This window comes from Typopeltis vanoorti, chromosome 6 (genome assembly GCF_054136105.1).
Source record: "Typopeltis vanoorti isolate ZY-2024b chromosome 6, IOZ_Tvanoo_1.0, whole genome shotgun sequence".
Classification (NCBI taxonomy): Eukaryota; Metazoa; Arthropoda; class Arachnida; order Uropygi; family Thelyphonidae; genus Typopeltis; species Typopeltis vanoorti.
The window spans coordinates 12,835,233-12,854,627 of NC_143554.1; the positions used below are offsets into that span (position 1 = coordinate 12,835,233).

The 19,395-nt window shown below is 34.6% G+C and overlaps 1 protein-coding gene across 1 annotated transcript in view; it reads left to right on the forward strand.

Moving 5' to 3' along the window:
- prd1 (pleckstrin homology domain-containing protein pruning defect 1) overlaps positions 1-19,395 on the forward strand; it is a 274,327-nt gene that overhangs the window by 20,247 nt on the left and 234,685 nt on the right. The window contains exon 2 of the mRNA XM_090394672.1: positions 11,991-12,094. Within this exon, the coding sequence (XP_090250798.1) occupies positions 11,991-12,094 (104 nt within the window). The remainder of the gene's footprint in view (positions 1-11,990; positions 12,095-19,395) is intronic.

Below are 19,395 nucleotides of genomic sequence, written 5' to 3' on the forward strand. Positions count from 1 at the left end.
AGAATGCCTAAGTTTGTTTTTTATTCATTTAATTTTATTGAAAGTAACAATTTTTTTTTGCATTTTTTCATCAGAATTATCATTGCTATTAGACAGTATTCGGCAATGTTTGCGAACTGGTGCAAAATCACTTTCTTCACCAGAAGAAATAGTCAGTGCATCAGATCTGTATGGTAAAGGCAGTGGTTCTTCACAAACAGAATTAGCTTCATCCTCGTTCTGTTCTGATTGTTTTCTTCTGACATTGTAATCAGTGATTAAACTTTGCGAATGATTTTACTAATTTTTTATGCACCTCCTCGCAATACCCAGACATACAGTTCTTCAGCTCACGTTGAAATTTAATGGCTCATTCAGAATTTGTATGCATTTTGTCCATTTTCATTAACAGGAAAATAATTTTCCAATTTAAGTTTAAAGGAAGATGGTAAATCCTGTTTTATTTTATAGCCGGATACGAAACTCGGGTTGAAATCCATCGAATCCATAGAGTTTCATGCCGTAAAAACTATTGGTGAGCCCAAGTGTAAGTGATCACTTGGGTTGTACAACACCAGGGCAACTCCAAGCAAAGGTGGAGCAAGCTCCATCACTAACCTTAATATTCTCTCATAATGTAAAACACAGCTCCTAAGAGATGTATATATACTGTTTTGCATTATGAGAAGAGGTCACTACCCAGAGACGGGTTTCAACCTTTTTTGAGGTCTCATCAGTGAGTAGGTAGACCTGGAATATCAAGGTTTTAAGTGAACCGAACTTACATATACCTTTACTATAGAATTGCTGAACTGGCATACTCCTATATTGTCATTATTACCATAATAAGCCAAAAGGCTATTTTACCGGCGACATAATTTAAGTTTAAAGGGAGATGGTAAATCCTGTTTTATTTTATAGCCGGGTACGAAACTCGGATCGAAATCCATCGAAACCATAGAGTTTCATGCCGAAAAAACTATCGGCGAGCCCAAGCGTAAGTGATCACTTGGGTTGTACAACACCAGGGCAACTCAAAGCAAAGGTGGGGCAAGCTCCGTCACTTTCCGATTTTCCAATTTATTGCACAGTTCTAAACCTTCTCAAATTATATTTGCAGTGAGGGGGACAGGTTTTTTCTTCCACTTCACTATTGTTTTCTGGATCTTCGACGATATCTAAAGTTAATCGATATCCAATAATATCATCACTTAAGGCATTATCCACAAGCAATTTGTCTGCATTCATTCTCCACCAATTTCATGTGCCAAAGTAATGATTTCAGTTATGTAGATGTTTGAAGGGTTGCACTGTTTGCAACACATCCATGCAAAGCCACTTTCCAGCAGGCATTTAAAGCTTGTGGTCTTATTTCAGCAATAGCAGATGCAACATGATTCAAACAGTCCAAAATAGAAAATTTTTTCCAAATGTCAGTTACTGTTAATGATTCATTTTCTAGTTTATCCAATATAAATTGTGAAAAGTGTGCTTAACGTAATATTTTTTAAAAGTAGCAATTATGCCTTGATCTAATGGCTGAATAATGCTTGTTGTACTGAATGGAAAAAACACTACCTGCACATTTGGATGTTCTAAATGTGGATGACTTGGTGCATTATCAACAATTAATAAAACTTTAAAATCGAGAGCTTTTTGTTTCATGTATTCTTCCACTTCTGGTACAAAGCAGTTATTGAACCATTCACTAAATACAGCAGGTTGCTGTATTTAGTGAATGGTACATTCACTAAATACAATCTAAAACAGTTGCTGGTACATCCAATGTACCAGCAACTGTTTTAGATCTTTGCATTTTAGAGCACGTGGTCTTAGAAATCGATTTACTAGGAGGGGTTTCAACATTTGATCCACTGATGCATTGCTACAAAAGTAACAATGTTACTTGATCTTTACTTGCTTTTTTCTCAGACTTTGCAATGTAAGTTCGACTAGGCATTTTCTTCCAAAACAATCCTTTCGTTAGTGTTACTTGATCTGGACAATATCCACCATCTTCAATAATTTTGGCTAACTTCTCTTGAAAATTTTTGGTTGCTTCTTCATCTGCTGCTGCAACCTAGCCTGTAATCTTCATGTTATGAAGTGCATTCCTTTTTAAAAACCCTGCCATCCTTGGCTAGCCGAAAATTCTTTATCAGCCTGGGAATCGGAAGTAGATGGCTCCAGTTGCTTCATCTGTTTATAAAACCGAAGAGCTTTTTGTTTAATTAAATAACTACTTATAGGAATTTTTCTTTGAGTTAATTCTTTAATCCAAATTATGAGTGCTCATTCCGTTTTTTTCTAATAAAGCATCTCTTGAGTATGATGATAATTTGGCACTTAGTTTTGTGCCAGAAATGACAGATTTTCTTATTGCAACTTCATTCTTTTAAATTGCTCTTATAGTAAATTGCCTAAATTAAAATGTTTACCAGTTACCATAGATCCCTCTCCTTTTGCTAAGCGATCTAAAATTGCAATTTCCATTTCCAAAGAAATTGCTTTTCTTTGGTGCTTTTTTTCCTCCATTGGGCCAAATTAAATCTTTAAAATACAAATTAGCAAAATTTAGACTTATGATAATGAAAACACAAACACTTAGTCATATGCAAAATTAAACTTCACAGACACTCACTGCTTACACGTTACTCAAGTTACGCCAGAATGTGTGCAACATGTTGTTCGTTATGTACAACGGGGAAACCCCGAGTTTGTATGAAATATGCACTGCATAACTTCAAAACCCCATAAAAAGAGTCCTGAGTGTGTGTGTGTGTTTAAATTTAATTTAATTTTAATAATCATCTTTATTGATCTTTAAGAATAGTAATAAATACTACCAATAATAAAATATTAGCATTAAAAACAACAATAATGTTAATTATAAATACATGTTAAGGAATTGCAGCGAAGACATATTAATAATATTATTATTATCCCAAGACCCCATGGAGTCATAGACTCATCTAGCAGGTCTCTTTTCTCATACACATAGCTCATCATACCGTGCCTTAAACACATTTAAATTCTCTGCAGATACCATGCTTTCAGGCATTGCATTGCATTCCAATCATTCACAACTCCCCCATCCAAAAAAACCTGTGCAGTCACCCTCCTTATGCAGTTACAGAGATGATCTTTTGTTTTCTCTTCCACCATTTTATGCAAAATCTCTTCATTGTTAACCCTTACTAACTTGTACATCTCTATCATATCACCCCTCTTCCTGCTATCCACCAGACTCTGCAAATTGCATGTTGTCTCAACATTTCAGAGATCAGAAACTATTTTGGTAAATCACCTCTGGACCCTCTCCAACATCTCTTCATCCTTTTGAAAACCAGGTGACCAAATCTATGTACAGTAGTCCATATGTGGCCTAATCATAGCTTTATAGAATGGAACCAGAATCTCCTTTTATAGGTTAGTGTCCTCTTCATTCCCAGAATCATTGTGTTGTTCTTACAAATTTGACAATACGTTCTCTAAATTTCAGATCCTTATCCACCATCACCCCAAGATATTTTATTTCCTCCATCACTAACAATATATCCTTACCAACAGTAAATTCTACATTCCATCTGTGTTTTCTAAAGTTTAAAGCCTTACATTTTGCAACATTGAACGGGCATTCCCAACCCCATACTGATTTACTCAATTTTTCAATTCCTTGTAAGGCCACAACATCTGTACTCTTCGTGGTTCGTTCCAACTTTTCATCATCTGCAAACAACTGAATATCCCCATCCAAATCTTTCCCCAATATCATTAACTAAGAGGTTAAACAGCAATGGCCCTAGTAGAATCATGAGGCACACCACTAGTGACTCTCCTCTTCTGGGATATTGCACCCCCATAGACAACTTGATGATACCTATTAGATTTCCAATCTCTGATCCAATGCATTAGTCTAATATTCAACCCCATTTACTCTAGTTTGACTATCAACTTATCATGCAGTAATCTATCAAAAGCCTTTGCAAAATCTAAGTATACTACTGTGTATCCATTTCCTTTAACCAGTGATGCTGTCACCTTATTGTAATAAGTATATTACTAAAGCATAACCTCTCTTTAGCAGATCCATGCAATCCATCAAAGATAATACCATAGTTGTCTATCCAATTCTGGATCCTGATTATAACCAGTATTTCCAGCACTTTAACAACAACACCTGACACAGATTATCCTATAATTTGATGATTGAATTCTGTCATCTCCTTTATGAAGCAGTACAATCTTGCCTTCTTTCCACTCCTTTGGAACTTGACCAAGTGTAAGACTCATATTCAACAAATATGTCAAGGCAGATGTCAACTCCCTGGTACATTCTTTCAAAATACATGATGATATATCAAGTCCTACAGCCTTATTAATATCAAGTTTGCTTAATTCCCCATATACCTCTTCTTCACTCACAGTCAATCTCTCCTCCTTATCCTCCACTACTTTCAAACTCTGCATGATGTCACATTCACAAGGATGAAAGATCTTTATGAACTGCTCATTAAATATCTCAACTAGATCCTCTGCATCAGTTGTCCTTTTATACTATTTTCTCCAATCGATGCCATTCGACCATAATCATTCTCTCCCCATCCTCCATAAAATGAAAAATTTCATCTGCTGGTATCCTACGATTAAGGATACTAGCAGATGAAAGTTGTGATAATCACCATGTTTCATCAAATTGTAATCATTATTACAATTTGATGAAACATGGGGGTTAAAGGGTTTAAAGATATGTTCTTTTTTGTGGTTTTATCAGTTTTAATATAATTTTTGTTCTAGGTAAGTTTATTAGAACTTTTTAGCCTCACTCATATATGATCCTTTCAGAAGTTTGAAGGGCTCCCTCATATCATTTTCTCTTGTTTGGTAGCATGAGTCCACAAATGCTCGATCTGTACTCATAATCTACATTACACAATCCTGTGATATCATCTTTAAGACTCTACTTTGCATCCTCTCTACTGTATATGCATTACCTAGGAAACCAGGAGGCCCGATCTGGGCATAAGAAAGGTTGAGAAGATGCAATTTACAGACTCTAGTGGATAGTAGGAAGAGAGGTAATATGATAGAGATGTACAAGTAAGTTAGTAAGGGTTGTTATAGGATTAATGTTGAAGTTGTTTTTCATAAAATGGTGAGAGATCAGGGAAGAACCGGGGGGGGGGCATCCTTATAAGCTGTATAAGGAGGGTGTGAGGAAGGGAGTGAGAAGCATGTTTTTTTGCATGGAGATGGATGAATGATTGGACTGCATTGCCTGAAAGTGTAGTGTCTGTAGAGAATTTGAATGTGTTTAAGGCATGGTGTGATGAGCTGTGTGTACAAAAGGGACCTCTCAGATGAATCTTTGACTCCATGGGATCTTAGGATAATAATTATTGCAAAACCATATGATGATAATATTACAAATAATAAAGTAACATAACTGTTTTAGTAATAAGTTCATTAAATAAATAAAAATGAGTATTTTCCCCATTCACTGAAGGATTTTTTCAGAAACAATATTGAATACACCTTATTATATAATTAACAGAGATAATATAATGGCCTCATAGTCTGAGTTGTTTCGGTCATTAATTCAAAGCAACCAGCTAACAGACTAAGAGCCATCAAACATCACTTTCTGATACCTGTTAATCAGCCACTCTCCTGTCCATGTCACATTTCCATTATGCATATTCATTTTTTTGAGTGCATCTAGCAGCTGTGTATTTGGAATCCTGTCAAATTTCTTTACAAAATCCAATTATTATTATTACGGGCAACTCCAAGAAGTCCTTAGACTCATCGAGGGAGCCTCTAAACATCATGTCAAGAACTATTCAGCATTTGCACAGTATCTGTCATACTCTGGCAGCTTATTCCAGTCACTCACCACTCTCCAAGTAAAGCATCTAGTTCTAACACCCTTGCTAACTACACTCTTGCTCAGTTTTATGGCCCCTAGTTCTCCCACCACCACACCTGTTCTGAAAAATTTCTTCTGAATTAATTTTGTTAAAAAAACTTCTCAGTAATTTGAATGTCTCAATCATATCACCCCTTTTCCACCTATCAAGTTTCTGTAAACCCACAAATCCTCAACCTGTTCTTGTAAGGTTCATTGCATAGACCAGCTGCCATCTTGGTCATTCGCCTCTGGATCTTTTCTACTTCCTCCCCATCACCAAGAAACCCCTGGCACCCAGATCTGCATACAGTAGTCAAGATGGGGTCTTATCAAGGCTTGATAAAGAGGAACAATAATCTGCTTGTCAAGGTATTCTTCAGTAACCAAATGATCTGATGAACTGCTTTAGCCACTTTTGTTTGTGCCCCCTTAACTTTGGTGTTGGTGGATAGGGAGTTAAATCCCTATCCACCAACATTCCCAAGTCTCTGGCTTCATCAGTTTCCTTGAGGTTCCACCAATGTGGTATACTGCTGATAATCTTTTCACCCCAATAAAATGACATCCATTCTCCTTAGCTCAGTATACCAATCTATCCAAATCATCCTGCAAAATTTTGACATCATGCGTATTCACTATTGCTCTACCCAACTTTGCATCATTGACAAATGACTGAACAATTCCTCTCAGATCCTTTCCTGTATTATTAATGAACAGATTAAATAACAGTGGTCCAAGAACAGAATATCCATTTCCTCCTTATGATTAGGAGATAGTACTATGATTATGGAAGATAGCAAAACCATGCTATCTTCCATAATCTACCTATCTTAGGAGACATGGCATCCCAATAATCCTGTTCTAACACCTGAAGATGATGACAAATTGTAGGTTCAGTCAGTTGCTAACTGATCTACATTTTGTTGCTTTAGTCCATCCTTGTATAATGGAAATACTGCAAATTTTGGTTTTGTTTCCTACTCTGCTGTTCTCTCCTTTTTTTTTTTTTTTTTTTTGTATTCACTGTGAATTTATGCATACCTTTGCACTGGATTATGGTTGTTTGTAATTAGTCCATAGAAATTCACAGATCCAGCATGTACTTACCATTATTATTAGTTGTCCATTTTCTCCAAAATTTCTCCAAACATTTTTATATGGGTGGTATTTATTTCCTACTCTGCTGTTCAGATTTTTAAAGTAGTTTTCCTTTTTCTTTATTTCAAATTAGTATTACTTCTATGCCTCCATGGAGACTCATCGCTAGAAGACTAATGACTCTAAAACTGAACCATGGGTATGAGTAAGTCTCACAGTCAATTTCCCAGAATTTTCTGCATCTACTCCTTCCACATCAGACTGATACTATAATTAAGTCTTTAGTCAAAGAACATTTGGATATTCATGGTGACAGTTATAGGTGGAACAAGGGATTTTTCTGAAATATATATATATATATGTAAGTGCACAGGACATTCACAATTGTTCCTACAGATTTCCAGCTTTGAAATGTGGTTCTGACATGTATGGTTATGAATGCATGCATGTACCTATACAATACACATCAGTATAGGTAAAAAAATAATAACAACAACAAATGACTTTAAGCATTTCCAGTTAATTCTTTATGCATTTCCAGTTAATTTTATGGGTTAAATCAACAAAAATGAAACAATGAAAATATAATTTCTTGGCAAGTTTAATTTAATGCTAAAATCTACTTTTATAAAGCAGAAATATATATAAAATATAAAAAGAAATTTTATTGTGATTAAGTGTAACAAAGAAAGTATTTAAACAAGAAGAATGATTGGTTGGTTAGTTGATTTGGATTTACAGTCAAAGCAACTCAGGCTATGAGGCCAGTGCATTATGTCTCTTAATTGTGCATTCTAATGGACAGTTCATCTGTTTTGCAGGTTTTGCTGAAAAACCAAAGTTTCTGGGAGGAAAAAACACTGCCCCTTCCATATGAGACAAAAACAAGAAAAGCGCTGCTAGGCATTACAGAGTGAATTGGTATCCAAATTTTTACTTAATGTTAATACATGGTTTATTACACAACTTAAAAAGAAGATTGTGGTGGTGCAGCAAAAGTGGTACATGAAGTGTATATGCTGTAAGTAATTTTCATCACCTAGTGTGGGGTCACCACCTTACATAACGGAGGCTTGAAGTAGCCTGAAAAAGTACCATGTTTGGTCTCTAGATTTCTGGAAGGGTAAACCATATTATCTGACTTTAGCTCATTTGTGGTACTTAAGATAGAATATCTTGTACATCTTTTGTGGGTGGAATTTATATGAAAAATAAAACATCTTGTTTAATTTATTAAACTTAAAGTTTATATCACTTTACAAATTTCTTCAGTATTTCAGATTTTTCCATTTTTCCACCCTGGCTTCTATAGAATACTTTGAGTGAGAAAAAGCAGAAACTTATTAGTTTCTGACTAATTGAAGTGATATTAATAGTTAATTTACATTTGTCTCATCAGATCTATTTTTGTGTGTAAATAGGTCTGCTTTCATTCATTTCATTTCATGTAACAATAATTCCAGAATTTTGCAGTGCTGCAATACAATGCTATTGCAGCACTGCAAAAAATAGCAAACAACTGCTTTTTGGCTCAACATCAAATTGTTTGCATTAAAATTGCATATATATATATATATATATATATATATATATATTTATTTAAAGTGGTTTTTCTTTTATGTAAACATATATTTTGTAGAGATCTTTTTACATCTTGCATTTTTCAGGCTATTGGCAATTCTTCTTTTAAGATTATCTGACAAGAATATTAATTTTTGCCATCTGTAGTATTACTGCTTAGTTGAAACCCAACTCGGAACAGGAGCAGTTCTACTAACAGTTTGGTGGGTGACCAACAGAGTTGCCGTTAAACTTGTTTGCAACATGGGTCACCAAATTTTAAAAAGTTTTGATTCATTTTTCTGGAATTCTTTGTCTATAGCCATATCAAACAATGAATAAAAAAAAAAAAGAGAAAAAAAGCCCTAGTTGTGCACTGAGTTTCTCACAGTTTTGTACCTGATTTATTATAGTATTTCTGAATGGTTCCTATTTACTCTTTCATCAGGGTACAACTAGTCTGAATGGTAAATGCTCAAAAATTTGGGATAATTAAATTTATATTAAATTTTGGTAAGTGGAGGTACTGTATGATACTATATCCCCAACAACTATTTAGGAAAGCCAAGCAGTTTTCTCAACATTTGCACTTATCTAACTTCTTTTTAAGGTGTGTTTTGAAAAATCTGCAAGCACCTATAGTAATCTAACCAGAAATGGAACTTTTGGCAGTGGTATCACACCAGGTAATGAAATTTGTCTTTCTGGTGATAATCACAAAAAAAACAATCTCCCTACAAACATTCATAACAGTCTGTGCTTCTGCTGGTATATGAACTCACTTATTTTCAAGAAAATCCGTGTTTAAGTATTTTATCTTAATTATTGGTTACTTGTATATTATTAAATTATTATTATTCGTGACACCTCCAGGGAGTCCAGGGACTCATTGAGGGAGGGCACCCATTCTACAACTCTGTGTTCACTACTCATCAATCCAACTACACCAATGCCATCTACCACCCACCACCATCACCATTATTTTCACAGACAATCACAAACATCCATGCCCATGGCAGGATTCGAACCTGCAACCTTTTGGCAGGAGAACGGACATGCTAACCACTCAGCCAACCAGACCAGCAATATCTTGAGCTTACTATTGAAACAGCTTTGTTTTGACAGTAAACACATGCACAATTTATCACATGTTGTACTTGCAGAGTGTACATGTGTGTAAACTAAGTTATTGGATTTGCTCCAGAACGTTGGTGGGTGGACCAAGCCAGTGATATATGAGATGGCTGCAACTGAAAAACAACAGATAAACATGTAGATTATTTTTTTTAGAATCAATATAAAGAAATTATATCTTTCGTAAATTAAAAAAAAAATCTGTGATGTATTTCTCTTTTATCATTCCAAGTTTTAATATCAACTAAATGAAAAAAACTTCCAACTGTTAACCATTGCTCTAGCCTGTGACATGTACTAGCCTTTATTTGTATCAGTAAATAAAGGGATGCAAAGTGTACAATGAAACTGATGTAACATTGGGATACTATTGAAATAACATGGATACAAAGTATAAATTACTTAATACATTTCATACAGGTCATGAAACTTAAATCAGTGAAAATATAGAAGAAGAATGGAAAACTTTAATAGAAATCATCCATAAAGCAGCCTGTGAAGTACTTGGAATGAAAACATTAAAAATCCAGAACACAGGTATAGAAAATGCAATAAAAGAAAAACAAATGACATACAAGTCACTCCTCCAAAAACATACAAAAGTAACAGAAGAAATATGTAAAAACTAAAGAAATATAGCTAGAACCATAGTACAGAAAGCTCACTAAGATTCTTTGGACAGATTTACTAATAAAATAGAAGACATATATGGAAGACAGGACATAGCCTATAAAATATTAAGGAAATTAATCAACGAAGAAAGATATACAGCACAAATCAACATAATTCAAGAGAAACAATAGATAGAACATTATAGGAATCTGTGGTTTGACTCAAATTTAATAACAGAAAATAATAATGAAGAAATCAGCTGATATAGAACCAATAAAATTGGAAGCACTAAAAGAAGCAATAAAAGTATCCAAAAATAGAAAATCAACCGGATTAGATGACATAAATACAGAGCTTTGGAAATATGCCAGAGAATATTTACATCTCAGATTCTTAAAATTAATAAGTAACTGTTGGAGGAAATATGAGGTTCCATCACCTTGGTTAAAAGCTAAGGTTATTTGGATTCAGTGATGTTTCTAGGTTGCTGACTTACTATGCTATGAATTAATAGTAAGATTTTTGCTTTTGGAAAACAATGGCATGAAAGTAACAAAAGCAGATGCATGAAATTATACATGATTTGAGATTCCTGAAGTGGTGATTAACATTTTGGAGTGGTTTGTTAGGATTAGAATAAGAATTGACTTCATGGGAATATGATTTTTATAAAGGTCAGCATGGATTTCTTAAGTGTCAGTCATATTTTAGCAATCCAGTTAGATTTTATAATTAATAGACATTGAGAAGGACAAGAAACTGGATTTTGCAAAAAGAAAAAAAAAGAGTATTCGAGAGGTTTCCAAGTAACCAGTTAGTTCTTAAATTGCTGTGCTTAAACTGATAAGTGGCAGCACAGTGAATTGTAGATTATTGGATTGGATAGAAGGATGGCTGAAAAGAGTTTTCTGGAGGAGGTATCTATCAAGAAAGGAGACCAGTGTGCATCACAGGACTGTGTGTGTGCTTAGTTCATGGTTCTTTAATCCACATATCAATGGTATTGTGAATTGTTTTAGGGACAGAGAAAGTGATCATTTGTTTGCTGATGCAAAGCCGGATATAGATATCAGAAATGTGACTAATGTGATGGCACACATCAGTGTCAATTAGTCAATTACACAGTTGTGGTGTATACATCACTTTTTTTTTCTTGTAAAACAGTGGGTGTAGATACTCCCTTTTTTTTCTTTTTTTTTTTAACAGGGAAAATTGAAAATTAGAAGGATATCAAATGAAAACAAACAAGAAAGAACAAAAACAAAAAAAATATTTACTCATATTTTTACTTCATAGTGTAATAATGTTTATAGAATAAGAACAGCAAATTAAGTATATAATGAAGTTTATTAAGTATACATGTACTGTACAAATTTATAAAAAATAAGATGATAATTTTAGTTAAAATTTTATATAGCAAGTTTTATATAACAAAATATCTTAAGTACAGACATTGTGAAAAATGTAAAGTTCTTTAAATGACTAAACTTATTTGCATACTAATTAACCATGTGAAAAAATGGCTGAATATTATATATTTCTAAATGTACTGCATCCATATGTCACATGTGACAAGTATTAAGAAAGGTGCTGATATACCATACCGTTGTGTACAGTCCCAAAAAAACGCCTTCTCTGTGTGTGTAAATTAAAAACATTTTCAGAACTAACATGATAAATGTTTTTTTTTTTTAAGGTGCAAGACTATGCTAGTAGCCACTTACCTGAAAATGGTCTATCTGGGGATGTTTTGGAGGTACAGCAACTTTGCGATTGTTTAGAAAGAACTTTGCTTCATGGGTTAGTACTTTGTATAATTTTATTCATTCTTAAAGTTACATTACATATGTTATTTAGAAAAATAAATGAGAAAGATTCAGATTATATTTAAAAGAAGCATTTTTTCTTCCTTTAATGGAAGGTTTAATTTTTAATGAATATTATCTCTCTCTCTCACTCGCGCGGTCCAAAAAGTTTTCGGCCTCGACCATAGATGGCAACATTATCGGCAAGATTTTTTGTTTCTAAGTTGGTACATCTGTCATAGGCATCCATGTGAAATTGCAAGTCATTCTATCAAGTAGTTTTTTTATAGAGCTGTCTGAAGCGAAAGCAATGTCTGTATACCTTGAAATAGATAAAATTGAGTATCGTGTGGTTATAAAATTCTTTGTCAAAGAAGGTATAACGCCAAAAGAAATTCATTCAAAGTTCATAAAAGTTTATCAGCACTCTTCTCCTTCGTTTTCGACAATTAAGAAATGGACTGCCGAGTTTAAATGTACCAGCCTTGAAGATGATCCATGTGAAGGACGTCCAAAAAGTTTAACAACACCAGAAATCATTGATCAAGTGCATGATATGGTATTGGATGACCTGCGAATCAAAGTGGATGAAATTGCTGAGACTATACACATTTCAAAAGAATGTGTAGGATATATTTTGCATGAAGAATTGCAAATGAAAAAGCTTTGCGTAAGATGGGTGTCATGCTTGCATGAAAATTTCTGAATGGAGCGTTTTAACAAGAATAAAACTGATTTTGTGCATTGATTTATTATTATGGATGAGACTTGAATTCACCATTACACACCAGAATCCAAGTCTCATCCATAATAATAAATCGACGCACAAAACTGATTTTGTGCATCACTGTTTTGGGATGCTAAAGGCATTTTGTTTATTAATTATCTTGAAAAGGATAAAACAATAACCGGGGAATATTATTCCGATCTTTTAACTAGACTAGAAGAAAAAATTCGTAAGAAAAGACCCAGTTTGGAAGCAAAAAAATCATCTTTCATCAGGACAGTGCACCTGCCCACAAAGTTGTTTTGGCAATGGGAAAATTATGGAATCTACACTATGAATTGTTGGAACATCCACCCTCTTCCCCAGATTTGGTTCCCTCTGACTTCTATCTCTTCTCAAAACTAAAAATCTTCCTCGCTGGTCAGCGTTTTTCTTCAAATCAAGAGGTGATTGTAAAGGGATATTTTGCTGATCTTACTGAAACTACTACATGGACGGGATAATGGCGCTGGAGCATCACTGGAATAAATGTATTAGTCTTAAGGGAGATTATGTAAAAATAAAAATAATTTTGAAATTATAAATTTGTTTTTTCATTGTTAGGCCGAGAACTTTTCAGACCGCCCTCGTATTTACTCTAATTGTTACCATACGCGCTACTCTTCTTTCCAATTTACATTCTTATAATTAAAATCTCCCATCAGGATCACCCTTTTTACTTGGCCGACTAATTGGTCTAAACATTGCTGTCATTAATTGATATTTGTTTCCTGGCCTGTAACATCCGATTAGATATACTATTCTAAACTTCACTCTAAATAAATTTAAAATTTTCACACACACACACACACACACACTACTATTTTCCACTCTTGAAGGACACAATTAGTATGCTAACATAAACAGCACACCCTCCTCTCTTCACCTTCCTATCCTGTTGGAAAATTCTCTATCCTATCATTTCTAATCCTGACAGTATCATCCTCAGTCAACCAAGTTTCACCTATACCAGTTATCTTTTAGCATACAGACTCAATCACTGCTACAAACTCAGCCTCTTTATTTATAATACTTCTTACATTAGTATAAACACACATAAGTTTCCCACTCCTTGCAGCCATTCTACAACACCGTCACTCCATACTTTTTCTCTTTGCTATAGTATATTTCTCTCTTTGATCTGACTGTTTTCATATCCCTGATCCTGACTCTGATTTTCATTCATATCCTTATCATCACCACCTTTTTTGCACTCCATTACTCTGCTCAGCTATAATCACTTTCTTGTCTTTGTATCAATCTTCTTCCTGACCCTTAGTGATACTTCTCAGCCTCTCTCTCTTTCTGACACTTTGTGATATGAACCTTGTGTACTCTTAGTAGACAACAATTGCAGTCCATCAGCTTCGAATCATTTTAACTTCCCTTCAAATTTATTCTGTGCATTTACAAATTGAACACACTTTGCCTGACACAATTCAGCCATGTCATTCAGTGCTCTCCTCAGTTCACCACCACCATATCTGGGCAACAAACTAACCACTTTCCCAATGACACTATCATTGTTTACCTCCTGGAACAACTTCTTCCAATCCCTTTCAACATTCTTTGTCTCACTATTCAAGCAGTTGTGTTCAACTAATTCTGAGGCTTGTTTCTTCTTTCTATGCAAAGCATTTGATATTTGTTTCATTGTACCCACCTGGAAAACATCTTATGTACCTTATTATTTATCACCTTTGGATACTTGCTTCTTCCTATTAACCTTGTTCTCATTTACATCATTTAATCTCTTCTTTAATCATTGTTTCCTCTTCCACGTGCTTAACCCTAATCTTCATTTTCATTAATTCTTGCTAAGTTCTTCAACAGCATTTCTATTATTATTGTCGGCAGTACTTCCATCCATTTTGTGAATATTCCTGGTGACACCGTTCTCAATTTTGGAATGCCCTAACCTTTCATCACACATTTTTCTCTCTCTCTCTCACACACACTATAATATGTTTATTCTTTTCATTTAACCTAACACTTAAATCTTTAACATTTTTGGATGCATACATGTAACAGTTGTTGTAGTGGGTACACTGCAAAAAGTCTGAGGTGAAACCTTCTGCATTCCTGGTTTATGCTTCTTTACTGCCATAAATTTTGTAATGTTAACTAGCATTTCACATTAATCAAAACAACTGAAGTGAACAATACACTGCCTATATCCAGTCTATCTCATACAAGAGCACTATTATAAAAATTTGCACAATATAATTAAGAGGAAAAAAACTTTTCATAACAGTGTTCAAATATACTGCTACCTCTCCTCGTGATGCTGACTATATCCATCTTCCTTTCCATATTTTAGCATTTGATGACTTTCTTCCTCACATACTAATATTTTACTGTTCTTATACTGGTATTTTCATGAATTCAAGAGACCCATCATAGGAGACCCACACTAACATTTATTCACACCTTTCAGACTTCTTTATAAACTCATTCACTGTCAGGATACTCATGACTACTTTTGGCAATCCACTCATTAGACACTCTGTAAAGAAAAAATCTAGTCCATGCACCCTTGCTAACCACACTCGTACATAGCTTTCTGGAGTGTCTCCTTGTGCTTTCTGTCTCTCTCTCTCTCTCTCTCTTTACTTGTTATGTATTGAAAAGTTTCTTATTGTTAATTTTATAGAATCCCCTCTCTTCTGCCTGTCAACTAAGCTCCGTAATCCAAGCACCATCAATTCGCCTTCACAGGAAGAAATATCACCAGCTTGGTCAGTTGTCTCTTGATCTCCAAGAAATCCCGAGTGGCCAAATCTATGCACCGTGGTCAAAATGGGGCTGAATCCAAATCATAGCCTTATGATGAGGAATGATAGTTTTCATATTACTTGTCAGTGCGTTCTTCAACATCTATGTAATCCTTTGACTGTTTTGCCAGCTAATGCCATATTTCCTCTAAATGCTCCCCCCCCCCACTCATTTCCTGCCATGTCAATTTCCTGTAATCCAGTGCTATTAGTATGATACAGAGAATGTGATATTTTCATTCTAATGTGTATAACCTTACATTTTGCAACATCAAATTGATAACTGTTATCCTTTTCCCATGCATCTATTTTGTTTAAATCATATATCTAAAAGATATATGATCTCCTACAAGATATCTACATCATCTTTATGAACTATTGCCCTTCCCAATTTTGCATCGTCCACAAACTGAATACCTTCCACTTCCTCCTTAAATCATTCCTTACATCATTAATAAATAAATTAAAGAGTAGTAGTCCTAGTAGAGCATGGAGGTGTTACACTAGTCATCCTCATTCTTCTACATTCCATTCTTTGATGTCTGTCTGTTTGTTCTACAATATCAGTCTGTACTACCAGTTCTCTTGCACATTTGCCTAGAACAACAGACCGACATGCCATTCAGACCCACTGTTGTATTTATGTTGAAATATTTCAATATGTTGAGCACCTTCTGTTGTCTACCTCAATTTTCACATTCTGCAAAGTGATCACTCAACAATTCAATATGGATTATATTATGAATGAAAGTGGCATTAGATCTGATATCAAAACTGGAAATGTTAATCTCAATGTTTTACTTTATGCAGATGATGTTATACTTCATAAATTCAGTACATATATGCAGGATTCCATAACTAAATTGAATAATATAACAAATTTGGTAAGAAAATCAGAAGATTAGGTTGGGTTGAAAAGATTATTTGCTGTGTATTAAATTGATCACACTGAATTGCAGGAAAATGAAGCTAGGGAGTTAGGGATAATGGTGGACAGAAAGTTCAGAGAGCATATAGTAATAGTTGACAAAATAGCTCAAACAATTATTTGGATGTTGAAAACAGATTAACAAGTAAAGATAGAAATTATTATTTCTGTTTATAAGGTTATGATTTGACCACTTCTTGTCTACTGTGCACAGATTTTTTTCAGTTAGGTTTCCTGGGGATTAGGAGATGGTGGAGAGATTTCAGGGACAAGTGACTAAACTGGTAACAGGTCTGTGGAATGCTTTTTATGAGGCTAGATTGAAGGCATGTAGCATGAATGTTTAGTTGTTAGGCAGAAAAGCAGTGACATGAAGGGTTCTATAAGATTGACACAAAAGAAATTTTTCAATACATGACAAATAGAGAGAGAAAGAACTAGGGGTCACTTTTGAAAGTTTTTGCAGACTAGATTTTTTTATTGTAGAGTGGTAAATGAGTAGAATGGACTGTTAGAATTAGCTGTGAGCCATTATAGTGACCAATGAGTTTAAAGAGAAGTATGATAGGCATTGTGTATATAAAGTTTAGTGCAGATCTCCCATACTGAGTCATCTCATTGTATGTAGACATCCATATAATATAATAATATCAATAATGAATTATTTATAGCATTAAGCTATATCACTAATGTTACATACCAGTATTTTATAAGACTATTTTCCTGTGTCTCCAATTCTTACAGCTTAAATATAGACTACTTATTGCTATTGTCAATATAATGGTCTATATACATCATATAATTGAAGTGTTAGGAACAGCTTTTCTCTTTCCACCTTGTCATATTAATTTTTCTATATTAACATAAATGAAATACAAATCTTTGTTATATTCCCATAATTTCTCAACTGTTTTTTGTAAACTGAAAATCTGATCCTGACGATCTCTGTTTGGCCTTGAACCAGCTTGTTCACCAGTTTTATCTTCTATAATTTTTCTTGGTATCTTCCCCAAGTATGCTTGCATAAATCTTATTTGAATGCTTAGTATAGAAATTCTTCTGTAATTCTCACATTGTTTTATTTCCCTTTTTATTGATAGGAACTATGAGACTTTTACTGTTGTCCTCTGGAATATAATCTTCTGATTATCTCTGCTAGTCAGAAGATCATATTCTGAGTATTTATTGTCATATATATCTGAGCATATATATGATCATATATCTGAGTATTTATTGTCAAACAGCACCCATTCCAGTTGCTTTTCCACTTTCAGGCTTGGCTGTTTCTTCATTTGGTATTGATACATACTGCTAATTTCATTCCTCCTGAATATTTTCTTCTACTGTTTCACTGCTTGTTTCATTTAAGTCTTAAATCCCTTAGAGTGAGCAACCTTAGGGGTGCTTAAGGGTCAAAGCTGTTGTATAACTGAGAGGATACCTCCACATGGCCTTTAAAGGAATGCGGAGAACCGACCAGGGCTTCTGACCTAATGTCCAATCCTCACCTTCTCGTGGTGCACCCTGTTGGGTATCTACCTGGATACTGAACGAACGAGGATGGGCTAGCAATTTGGGATTTAGCTGACCAGATTGTATTCTTATTGGTTAAACCAAAATACAAAATGATGGTACAACATGACAAGGTTTCATGCCGGCTGGAGCGTCACCCGGTTAAACAAGGCCCCCGTTGTTTTAGCCAGGGAACCAGGGTGAACAGCGAAAAGTCAGCTACTGGAACAAATCTGAAAACACAGAGTTAAAGATCGGTACTATCAACATAAGAAGCCCGAATGGCAAAGAAATGGAGCTAGCTGAGGAATTGGATAAGTACCAGATCGACATAATAGGGGTGACTGAAACAAAAAAGACAAACTGGTGAGATCTTTCTGAGCAATAAATACAAAATGTTATATTCAGGCAATGACAATCAAGGAAAAGAAGGAGTAGCCATAGTATTCAACACAAAATACGAGGCTAATCTTCACGAATGGCATTCAGTCTCAAGTAGAGTAATGTGGGCAAATATGAGAATGGGGAACTGGACAATGAGACTTATTTGTGCCTATGGTCCCACAGAAGGTTCTACTAAGGTAGAAGTGGAGAAATTTTTTTAGGCTTCAGAAAAAGCAACTGACACAATGAAAAAGGAAAAGTTGGTCCTTGTTGTGGATCTAAATAGCAGAGTAGGGAATGATTGTGAGACATACAAAAATAATTTGGGAAAATTTGGAGAAAAGAGCCAAGCTAATAATAATGTCAAATATCTGTTGGATTTCTGCTCAGGACATGGACTGGTTATTACTAACACCATATTCCAACATAAAAATGTGCACAAATTCACATGGAGAGAAGAGGCAAGGAATAAGAAAAGTCTAATTTGACTATGTTATTGTTGATAGTGATGTTTTCTCCCTGGTGCGCGACAACAGAGTGTACAGAGGATTTGAAATTGGAAGCGATCACTATTTAGTCTTGAGCAGGATAAAATTGAATTTCATATTAAAAAGAGTAACATGTAAGAAAGTTTTAAAGCGAATAAAAGTTGAGCAGCTCTCAGATGTGAACTGTAGACTAAAATACACAAAGATTATTGAAGAAAAAATGAAAGATTTCGAGAACAGGAATCAAACCTTGGAGATTCAGTGGCAGGCGTTGAAGAAAGCCCTGTTGATTCAGCTAGAGAGGCATGTGGTGAAGTTGTCTGTAAGGATAGAAAAATTAGAACTCCATGGTGGACACAGGAAGTTAAAGAGGCAGTGAAAGAAAAGAAGAAAGCATATCAAAAGTTCCTGTCAAATAAGTCAGCTTGTGCTCTTAGAGAATAT